The sequence below is a fragment of the Emys orbicularis genome, chromosome 9, assembly GCF_028017835.1.
Source record: "Emys orbicularis isolate rEmyOrb1 chromosome 9, rEmyOrb1.hap1, whole genome shotgun sequence".
Classification (NCBI taxonomy): domain Eukaryota; kingdom Metazoa; phylum Chordata; order Testudines; family Emydidae; genus Emys; species Emys orbicularis.
The window spans coordinates 73,587,877-73,599,418 of record NC_088691.1 but is presented as its reverse complement, the minus strand read 5'-3'; the positions used below and the strand labels follow the sequence as shown (position 1 = coordinate 73,599,418).

General features: G+C 39.3%; 1 protein-coding gene across 1 annotated transcript; it reads right to left on the bottom strand.

Moving 5' to 3' along the window:
* Positions 1-7,105: 7,105 nt before the first annotated feature.
* On the bottom strand, positions 7,106-10,690 carry ZBTB38 (zinc finger and BTB domain containing 38). Its single transcript, XM_065411242.1, has one exon. The coding sequence runs from the start codon at positions 10,688-10,690 to the stop codon at positions 7,106-7,108; it is 3,585 nt and encodes a 1,194-aa protein (XP_065267314.1).
* Between the last annotated feature and the right edge of the window lie 852 nt (positions 10,691-11,542).

Genomic DNA, 11,542 nt, shown 5'->3' with positions numbered 1-11,542 from the left:
AGCGAAACTGGCCATCTATAAAACCAGAGTGAGGAGGTTGGCCGATGGAGTTTCCTGTGACTGTGAGGCGTATTTCAGGTCCTCCGTTCTTTCACGTATCCGGGCAGAGTTCCTCTGGGCGGCGTCCACTGGCTCCCTTGACGCCTTTGAGGAGCAGTGGGCGCTGTCCGGGGTTCTCTGCTCGGTGTCCCCGTCTGGTTCGCTTCGTTTGACCCTTTGACCTCACTCCTGTCCCTGTTCTTTTATTAGTTGTCCCCCGTAAAAAACAACAACAACAACAACAACAACAAAAACGCAGGTTATTTAGTGAGTGGCACGCCTGACACTCAGGGCTGTCCATCTGAGTGGCAGCCAGTGTCCCAGTTCAGCTAGCTGCGAGGAGCCCCAGAGGGGCCAGGACTCATAGGACTTTGGATTCTTAGTCTCTATTAACATACTTGCACTCAACTGCTACACACCATTAGTGAGCGCATACTTGCACTGGACTACGAGGTTAAGCACTGAAGACCTACCTGAGGGAGAAGATCTGCCCAAGAGGGAGAAGACCTGCCCAGAGGACCTGTCCAGAGGGAGAAGAATACCCAGTTCCTGAGTTCCTGTTTGGTGTCCAGCGCCCCTGATTTTCACCACTATCCTTGTCGGTATCCTGAGTTTTTGTCATTGTGTCCCTGTCTTCAGGATATGGTATTGTAATACTCATTGTGGTTTCCTCTGTTTTACATCCATAGGTTAAGAGTGTTTAAGGGCTCTGAGCTTCACACTCTGGTAACTGTTAACAACCATGTGTGTCTTGCTTATGTTGTTTATTGTCTGAAGGGGGGTCCTTGTCTAGTTTACTGACTAGTGGCATAATAAATATTTGTGTGTTACATCTTATTCTGCCTCTATCTTAATAAATCACCCAATGATAGATGCGGGAGGGGGTGGGAGCTGCAGACAGCCCATCTTCTGATCTGTGTAGACCATAGTTAAAATGTTTTGGGCTAACAATACAAGCATACAAAAGCTAGGAAATGACCATTAAAGGTTGCACAACCTTAAAACTGTACAACTGTGCATATGTATTATAGTGTACATCTATGCATATGCATTATATATAGTCTTTAAGTACACAATCGATCATATGCTGTTTCTCCAATAATATTATATAATATTAGTTCAGGTTGGTAGAAATGTTACAAGCTAATTCAGCAATTAGTTGGTGCTTTTATTCCAATTCCTAGTGGGCCAATATCCATATCACAAAAGCTATCATCCCAGTTGGCCTGGAACTGAATGAGGATGGAGACTGAATTACCCTTTTTAATTTTTGGAGGTGGACCCTGTAGAACAGTTTTGACGTTGTTGTAGGGAAGCTTGCAGTACTGCTGCCCAGCTTGTTTTCTGTGCATAAAGTAAGCATTTCTGTATCCAAGGCTTTCCACCTTTTATGAAACATCAACTTAAATTAACTTTAGAAAAAAAAATTCAAAATGGTATTATTTTCAGTTTATAAATATGGTAGCTACTGTGTTGTCATTCCTTCATATTTAAGAAAAAATTTATATTGAAATAAAAAATATTAAATATAGCAAATGTGTAAAATAGGAGATACAAATCTGTTGACCATGTAAATTATAAAAATAAGTCAATATTAAAATCATTTAAAAAAATGGAGAGACTTATAAAAATAGGAACAGGTTATTTTAATCAAACACAAGCAGAATTATAATCACTCTTTCTAAAAATAAAATAGACTTTTCCCCAACCCTTAATATCTGCATTTAATAGTATTTTCTAAACAAAAATTCAAATGCAATTATGTAACAAATTACATTCTTTTACACTGTACAATATTTCCATCTTTTACACTTATTTTAATTCCAGTTTGGTCATTAGTACTTGACTCATTACTTCAACATGTTACTCGCGATAAAAGTCCTACAATTAAATATAAACATGACATGGCCATCTTAATAATTGCTTTGCTATAAACTGTAGAGAATACACAGAATTATAAAGTCGTGTTTTTATCAAAATATGCAACCCCACCAAACCTAACATGAGCTATCAATATTTTTCTTATGAACCATACAGTTATATAAAATATTTGTAAAATTATCTTTTATGTATAAATATTCTACCTGATTTGCTTTGGTCTAGAATGATCAGCATATAAATCCACTTAGAAAATATCCCCATGTATTTTGTCACATTTGTATTGTATTTATTTCATAATCCCAGTTGTCTGGACCTAAAGCTACTATGGAACCAAAACTCTCATTGATTCATATCATTCATCCCTGGCAGAATAAATAAGTGGATGACACTATTATTTAATTGAGTACTGCACTATCAGTTCAAGTGTAGTTTTATCATACCCAAGATATCACTTCCTTTACAATGTACAATAAAAAACCAAATAAGTAAACAAATAGTGTATCATATTTTTATGTAGAATGAAGCTGAGGTTCACCAATCTTTGTCCTGTCCTTTATTTTATAATACTGTATACAGATGAAAATACACGAAGAATAGATAATACAGATGCAGTATTATGGATACTTATTAGATCAGCCCTATGGTATAAAATGAGGATCACAGTCATCTACCTTCCTTGACCATTTTTAAAAAGTATTTTCTCCATCTTCTTCAAAATTAGATCCTTTGTTCCAGTCAGCAAAACAATATTCACTGTAAAACTCTGGTCTTACTGGATGTCTCTTTTGAGCTGACCTCTGCCAGCCTTAGTAATGTAGGACCTTATAGAGTTCTAAGGGTCACCAAATGAATATTCATGGCTTCTGGCTGTTGGAGGATGACTATGGCTGAGGAGCCATCATCTAGCAATCTAGGGTTATCAGCTGACAGTCTCTGCACTACCAGCCATCCCCACAGGACATTGGATGCTACACAGCAGCCTGACTGGGGGAATAGGATGGAATTTCCCAGTTGGAGAACAAGGGGCAAAAAGGGACAACTGTATTTAAGTGGGGTAGGGGGGCTTCCATTGTCACAAGCCAGAAGACCAAGCTGGAGCAAGAGAGAAGGCAGGAGTGTCTGCCTCGCCTGAAACAATGCTCAGATCTCAGGCTCACAGAAGGGGTTAGATCACACTAAAAGGAGGGCATCTCAAGGAGTGCTGTAACTCTTTAGTGCTTTCTTAAGTGACTGTGGTTAAGAAATTTCTTTGCTGAGCCTGTATTTTTTGCTTGCCTGCCATTTTGTAGAAGCTCAGAGCTCCCACACTGAGGGGACACATATAAGCCACTGCGGGGTTGGGAGTGCTGAGGCACTGGCTTCAGGGTTCAAGGCAGGTCAGGCTGCAGTGTCCCACATCCCAAGGAAGAATGGCAGACATGGGGATCTGTAGTTAGGGGTGCACCTTAGGGCTTGTCTACACGAACAATTAGTTCACAGCAAGCTGGGGTGTGAATCTACTCTGCACTAGCCTGCCACAGATTAACTGTCTATGTGGACTCTGCTGACACACATTAACAATTCATTGATGCAGTCTGATATGCGTCAGCAGGATCCAAGTGGACAGTTAGTCTGTGGCAGGCTAGTTCAAGGTATTTTTGCTGAGGCATTGGTGGAAGAGATCACGCTTATTCGATCCGTGAGTGTCTCTGGGCTGATTTTCTGTTTGCATCATTTTGGAGATAAATCCAACTGGAAATTATAGAGGAATCTTTCTGTTAGCAACTGCAGGAAAGGTCCTTGCAAGACTTCTCCTGAACCGTCGTCTTGCTCTTGCCAAAGACATTCTTCCTAAATCTCAGTGTGGGTTTAGACCATCTAGAGGCACTAATGACACTGCTTGCCAGCTGCAGGAAAAATGCAGAGAACTCCACAGACCACTGTACATGGCGTTCACTAACCTGACGAAAGCCTTTGATTCCATTAACAGGGAAGCGTTGTGGAAAATCCTTCTGATGTATGGTTGTCCACTGAAATTTTTCATCATCTTTCATCTCCTTCACGATGACATACAAGCAGTGATCCTCCATAATGGGTCTACTATGGCTCCTTATAAGGTTAAGACAGGTGTCAATCAGGGCTGTGTCATTACCCGCCCGCACTTCTCCATCTTCCTTGCTACGATGCTTTATTTGATCACAGATAAGATCCTGGTAGGAGTGCAGCTAATCTACCAAATGGATTGCAAGCTGTTCAATCTTAGCTGCTTCCAATCCAGAATTAAAACATCGCTGACTTCAGTCATCGAGCTTTAGTATGCTGATGACACTGTAGTGTGTGTTCACTCAGAAATAGATCTTCAGGTGATCATCAACATCTTCGCTGAAGCATAGCAGAAAATGGGATTGATGCTTAACATCCAGAAGACAAAGGTCCTCCGTCAGCAAGCTCCTGGTGCACAATTCCCAGCACCAGCAATACAGATCCACAATAACCCTCTAAAGAATGTTGCGCACTTTCCATATCTCGGAAGCCACCTTTCACAGACAGTTGATATTGATGAAGAAATCCAATACCGGCTCAAATGTGCAAGCCGAACTTTTGGTCATCTGAGAAAGAGGGTGTTTCAAGATTGCAACATCAGAACCAAAACCAAATTCATGGTCTATAAAGCTGTTGTGATCTCCACCCTACTAAGCTGAAATGTGGACAACATATAGGAGACATCGTAAGGCATGGGAAAAGTATCAATGCTGTATGCATAAGATTCTCCGAATCAAATGGGATAATAGGCACTCTAACATGAGCGTTCTCTCACAAGCCAATATTACGAGCATCCAGGTGATGGTTATTTATCATCAACTTCGCTGGGAAAACTATGTTGTCCAGATGCCTGATTCCAGACTGCCAAAAACAAGTCTTCTATTCTCAATTCAACCAAGGCAAATGCACCAGAGGAGGGCAGAAAAAATGCTATAGGGACATCCTCAAGGCTAATATGAGGAAATGCAATATTGACATCAACTTGTGGGAACACATAACCCAGGACTGACAAGAATGGAGGAACTGCTTGAGGCAGAGAACTCAGCACTTTGAGAATCAGATGCAACTACATGTAACAGAAAAATGGAAGCAACAGAAAGACTGTGCTATGGCCCGAACCAATATCCCAGGTTCACCTGCCCTGCTCAGAAACACATGTCTGCAATGTGGCAGAGTCTGCGGTTCCAGAATAGGCCTTACAAGCCATCAGCGGCCCCACAGATCATTTGAAATGGACAATCCATGAAAGACAATCATCCTTGACTTCAAGAGATTCATGCTGATGAGTGCAGGGTAGATTCACACCCCAACTTGCCACAAACTAAACGTTCCTGGAGAGAAAAACTCAGAGACCCAGAGCTCGGAACACTGACCCAGCTCTAATCAGACCCAGGGGATGTGGGATCCAGCAATTGTGTTTACCATAGAAGACTGCTGTCTGTCCAGAGAAGAACACTGAGCCAGGTTGTGAGCATGCAGCCTCAGAGACTAATCCTTAATCAGAGAGGAGTTGTACTCCCTTTCTAACAGTCTCAGAATACTGGCTCCTTTCTTACTGAAACAGAATCTGCATCTCTACCAAGACTGATCAGCATATATATAGAAATCAGGCTCATGGCATGAAGTTTGGTGGGGGGTACTCTTCCGTGGATGCACATTCTTCATCTAGGGAAGAACCTTAAAGACGCTGCAATGCAAAGCATATGATTAGCTCTCTATTTAGTTGTCAGAGAGAGAATTGGGCCAGCATGTGGCCCAATGGTTAATACACCATACTCTAAGAAACAGCAACTGGATTATGGGCAAGGGCAAGCCCCTATCCCCACTAAATTAAAAAGCCTGCCAGGGCAGGAGGCCACTCCTCCTCCACAGTAAACTGGCTTATGCCCCAGTTCCACAGGGGACTGTCTCAAATGTGTGTATGGATGAAAGTGTGTAGAGGCAATGACACAACCCTGATTGACGTATGGATGAAAGAAACTAAATATTCCCCACCCCTACCACTCAAAAAAGCAAAACAAAAGGGTAATTTTTTATTTGTTGGTTTTAGCCCACTCATTCGAAGACCAAGAGCTAGTCCAACTTCTGCTTATGGCATGTGTGGAATTATTCCAGCTGGAGGAACTCTCATGGACTAAGCATCCCACAATGAGAAGCGAGATGGTTCCAAAAATTCAAGAGTTGCAGAGCCACTGGAAGGTGGGAAATGTATTTACACAAGGTCTTTACACTGGACAGTTCCACAACTCCTTGACCATGAAGCTGGAGTGTGTTTCATTTGGCTTCTACAACAATAAATCTGGACTTGCCCCTGGATTAATTGGCCTGACATACAGTTGATAGCTGGACTTTCCGGGACTAATGCAGCTTGGAAGACTTAATATTTAAGATGAACATTTATTGAATGCCACAGGAGTATCATGAATCAGGGTTTCCAATCCTCATTGACACTCAGATACCCACTGCTTATCAATGTAATTGTAAAATTGAATATAGATAGTGTAAAATGTAATAATCATACAACAGTATAAACTAAGGTTTGAGATACAGAAAAGTTTTCCAAAACTGAACTATACTTCATACTCACATTCAATAAACATTTTCTATCTTTACCAGATTATTTTAAGATACTGTATACATTAGGCCATGATCTTTTACATTTTGTTTTTCATTTATAAACACAATACCATGAAAGTTTGAGTATAAATGCATCACATCATCTTCTGTAGCACAAATTCTTCATAGTGAATGTACTCTGAACCCATATATTTGGCCTTTATTATGTCCAGAGTGATTCAGAATCAAATACAGTATTGTACATTTAAGACAGTTCAGTGGCTAGTTGCTTGTAACTCCGACTAAAAAGGTTCTGACTGGACCTACTGTTTTCTTCTGTGTATGTATTACAGCCATTTACTGTTGCAGAACTATTTTGGATCAGGCTTTTATTCTCCCTCATGCTATGTTTAGACTATTGCAAATATTCCTAGCTTTTCTGTTGCAGTGTATTTTTTGCATATACTGTACTAATATATGAAAGTTATTTGGATGAAGAAATGTTATCTACACTTTTTGAACCTGCCTAAATCAGGAGTTTCCTTTGCATTCCACGCTTCTATATATTTTTCTCCAGTGCTCTTTTCTTGTTTTTGACAACTGTCACTCAAAGTATAACTTTTGGAGTCATACTCTGTATACTATTAACTTCGTTCCCATCTGAGTCAATGAAATGTTGATTTTCCAAATGTTTAGAGCTTTCATTACACAAATACTCTTTTCTATCCTGTTGACTTGGGCTTTTGAATAGATGTTTCTTCTGGTGCATTCCAAGAGCAGCTGCTGTCTTGCAAATTTTGGGGCACTGAAGACAAGCATATCCTTTTCCATTGTGTTCATGTACATGTCTTTGCTCATGATTCCTTTTGGTAGAAAGATATAAAAAACTCTGTAAGCAGAATTGACAGTGGTAGCGTTTTTCTCCAGTATGTATTCTTTCATGTATTTTGAGCGTTTCATTTAAAGTGAATGCCTTACTACAATATTGACAGACAAAATCCTTGACACCCAAGTGAATACGTTCATGTTTCTGTAGGTTTCCTGGAACTGAAAAACACTTACCACAGGTTTTACAAGTATACGGCTTTTCTCCAGTATGACATCTCATATGCATTTTTAGTGTGGATGGGCTCTGGAACTGCTTTTGGCATAATTCACAAATATAAGGCTTTGAAGTAGGTACATGCCAATGTATAGGTTCCTGGATTTCTTCAGTGGAAGATTTCTCTCTCTCACAGAGCTCACAATGAAGATTAGGCATTTCTGAGTTTCCTTCTTTATTGATGCCCTTTTCTTCAGGAATTTTTCTAAGTGCATACTCTCTATTGCATGTATTTTCACTTTCACTACTGGAGTTCTTGTTTCCATGATTCTTCCTCCATTTGACTTTTCTCATTTTTCTTAGCTGTTTAGATTTCTTTTTTGGTTTGTAATTATAATAAGGTCTCCAAGGTTTGTCATTGGAATCCTGATCACTTACATCATCGCACATTTCAGTCAGTTCCATACATTCTGATTTGCAAAGCCTAGTTGGGCTTCTTTCTTTTCTCTCTGTTTCAGTCTCCTGAGGCTGATTGTCCTGTTCAGATTCACATTTAGACCTTCTTCCTCTTTTATAAAACAGTTTGGAACCTAAAATATGTCTTTTTACAATAGCCTCATTCCCAATTTTTACTGTTATTTGACAAAGAGGAGCAACATTACTATCAGTAGATGTTCCAGGTAAGGCAGGCTTTGCAATGTAGGTTTCAGTTTTACTTGATTCTTGAACAGTATCTGTAGTCTTGTTAGATGAACCTCCAGATCCTGTAATATACTGTAACTCCTCGAGTGTTTCTCCTCTATTGTACAGAAGTGTTTTCTTTTTTTCTTTAATAGTTTTTGCTTTAGTAATGCCTTTGCCATAATTATCTGACCCATGTTTACAGTCATCTTTTATGGACTGAGTGGCTGTATTATTGGAGGATATTGTCTTACTGCTTCCCATAGAAGTGACTGCATTACTGTGCATTATTACTGATGAAACTCTACTACTGTGCATTATAACCGAGGGTGCTGAGCTGCTATAGTTAATAACAGAGGTTGAATTTTCACTTACATTACTGAAAGACAGAACGGAGGAATCACATTCCTGAGAACCAGAACTAAGTTCATTTGCAGCTTGGGGCACTGATTTTTCTGCAGTAAAAAAGTCACTTTGTAGGTCAGAATTTAACATTCCTACTGCCCAAGGTGAAACATTCTGAATATTCATAGATGATGTTGCATCATTGCACGAAGATGTATTCAAGGAAATAGTGGTATTGTTTGTTAATATATTATTTTGAAAATTCAGCGAAGGTAGTTCAGAGTTGAGAGAATTCTGAATAATGCAGGTACCAGAAGTTGCTTCATTAACTTGGTTGCTTGCTTGTACATTTTCATACGAAGAATTCTGGTAGGACTTATAAGGTAGCCTTCTGCATTTCATAGGTAAAAGCCTATAAAGTTTGTAAGGATACATGCTAGGCTTTAAGCCTCCATTAGCTGTTTTTTTATTTACTGCAAGTCGATGGTCAATTGCATGGAAAGATTTCTGATGATTTTTTAGTATATAATAGGTCATGAAAGTCTCAAGGCAGAAAATGCACTGATAACGCCTTTCCCCTGTGTGCCAGATTTCATGTCTGGTACGATATTCAGCTAATGCAAACACTTTGTTGCAGTAATGGCAAGGATAAGTTCTTCTCCATGAATGCACATTTGCATGTCTTCGAAGGCTAGACAGTGTTACATAGCTACGTTTGCAAACTATGCATGTATATAATATCTGCCCATCAACAACTTTAACCAAATGATCTGTTTCTGGCAAGGTGCAGTTTGCACTGGAGTAATCAGTAATATTGTTTTCAGACAACAGAGGCTCTGTGTTTCCATGTGAGCTTCCATTTCTTTCATCAGTAGTAGTATAGTTATCTAACATTTTTTGTTCATTTCCACTCTGAACAGATATGCTGCCTGAACTCCTGCAGACTTGTTCATGATTCTCCAGTCTGTTAAGATTTGCAAATTGTTTGCTGCAGTATTTGCATATTAAAGGTTCCTGATGATTTGTGTGAAGCTGAAGATGGGTACTGAGTAAAGCTCTGTCATCAAATGATCTGGTACAACAGTTACATCTGTAAACAGGTGGAATAACTGTTGCTATGGGTCCAGGGATGTTAGCAGATTTATTTTCCTCTTCTGTGGAAAAAAGTAAGTCTCCTGCCTTATCATGAGGAAAAGGAATAATCGCTTTATCTGTAACTGCTTCTTGTTGAACCTCTGTATTGGTTACTTTGGGGGCTGATATTTTTGTTATAGCCAAACCAGTACACTGGGGTTTAAAGGCCATCTTTGGTGTACCACATGCTTGTTTTATTGGTTGAAGTAGAGGTGTTGTCTGAAGAGTTTCATAATTGTCTTCGCTCATTTTATACAGAGGGCTGCTGTCATGTTCTAAAAAAGGAGTTCCTTGAAAAGCATCACCTCCAGAAGAAACTGCATAGGAGTGTTCAGCTAACGTACTGGCTGGCTCAGCATCTTTTCCAACGTCATCCCTATCAAGGCCAACATTGGTTGCTTTAATTGTCTCAGATACCTTTTTAAAACTTGCTCTCAAGTCAAGTGGAGAAAACAAATTGTTATTATTTTCAGTTTCAAAAATTGAAAAAGCATTTGTGATTCTTGGCCCGTTTGTGATAGCTGAATCTTCATGTCTTTTTTCATTTTTTTCTTCTTTGACCACCCCTTTTTCAGTTATACAAAATGCATATGGACAAGGGGAATTTGAAAAATTAATGTCTGTAAGATCTTCCAGAAACGATATTCCCAGTTTTTTCCCTGCAGCTGCAAGGTCTGTTACAGTCTCCTGTCTCTTAACAACTACTGTGGAACTGTAGATATAATTAAGTATTTCAGTAAACACTTCAGCCTTAAGATCATCTAACTCCAGGACATGTCCAGAAATACAGATCGTATGACTCCAAAAAATATTTTTGAAATAAAGGCTTGAAGCTGCTAGTACATTACTGTGGGCTTTAAATTTAGTATCTTCCACAATTATAGTGACATCACATAAAATACCCCGAATGCGCTGTTCATTTAAAATGGAGAGTACCGTGTCACTATGAAAGTCATCCTTGAGATCCTTTGAATGGGACATGACTGTCATCTACAACAAAAAAAACAGTTAACAGTTAAATTTGCTTTTAAAAGCTATTACAAAAAATCAGCTCTGTAATTGGGGACTTTTTTCAGGTTTGTTTTGTTTGGTTTTTAATTCAGGTAAAAAGGGAGGGTGAAGTTATGCAATAGCATTTTCAGGTAAAAAAAACTTGGGTTTGATCCTGCAAACAATATTGATGGTAATAGGGTGACTTGTCAGGGAAGTAACTACAATTCTTACTAGTAAAAGTTTACAGGGTGAGGCCCTGTATTTCAGAATTAATTTTAAAGGGTCCCCTCTACCCCCCACTCAATTTTCATACAAAAGTTGACCCATTCTGTAGAAATGGGTAAATTATCCAAGGAGCTAAAAAAAATAACATTCATTTGTAACTCAAATGCATTTATATACATCATAAGTTATATATTCAAAGTATGTTCTGTCATAATGTTTCATTCAAGGTCTACACAAATCTTTAAATAATATTTACAAACAGATTAGGGATGGAGGAGCTCTGGCAGCTCCTCGGTAGCAGGGACAGGAGAACAAGCATCTCTCTCTCTTGTTCCTCAATAGCCAGATCAATTCTTTATATTTGCAATCTGGCTGATATCCAGTATTTAAAATCAGAGCCTCCAGCCTTCTGAATGGCCAGAGGTGCAAGTGATGAAGTTTAGCCTGAATGAACAAAGAAACTGAACTCAACCCTAGAGATGGTCCCTCCAAGGTCAGGGTTGAGACATATTGAAGTGGCAGTGTGAGGAAAGTTGAACTGCTGCTACCCATATTGTATCTGTTCCATGGATAACAGAGGACTTAGAGCTCCAGGACTGTGTTTATCAGATAATCACATTTAAC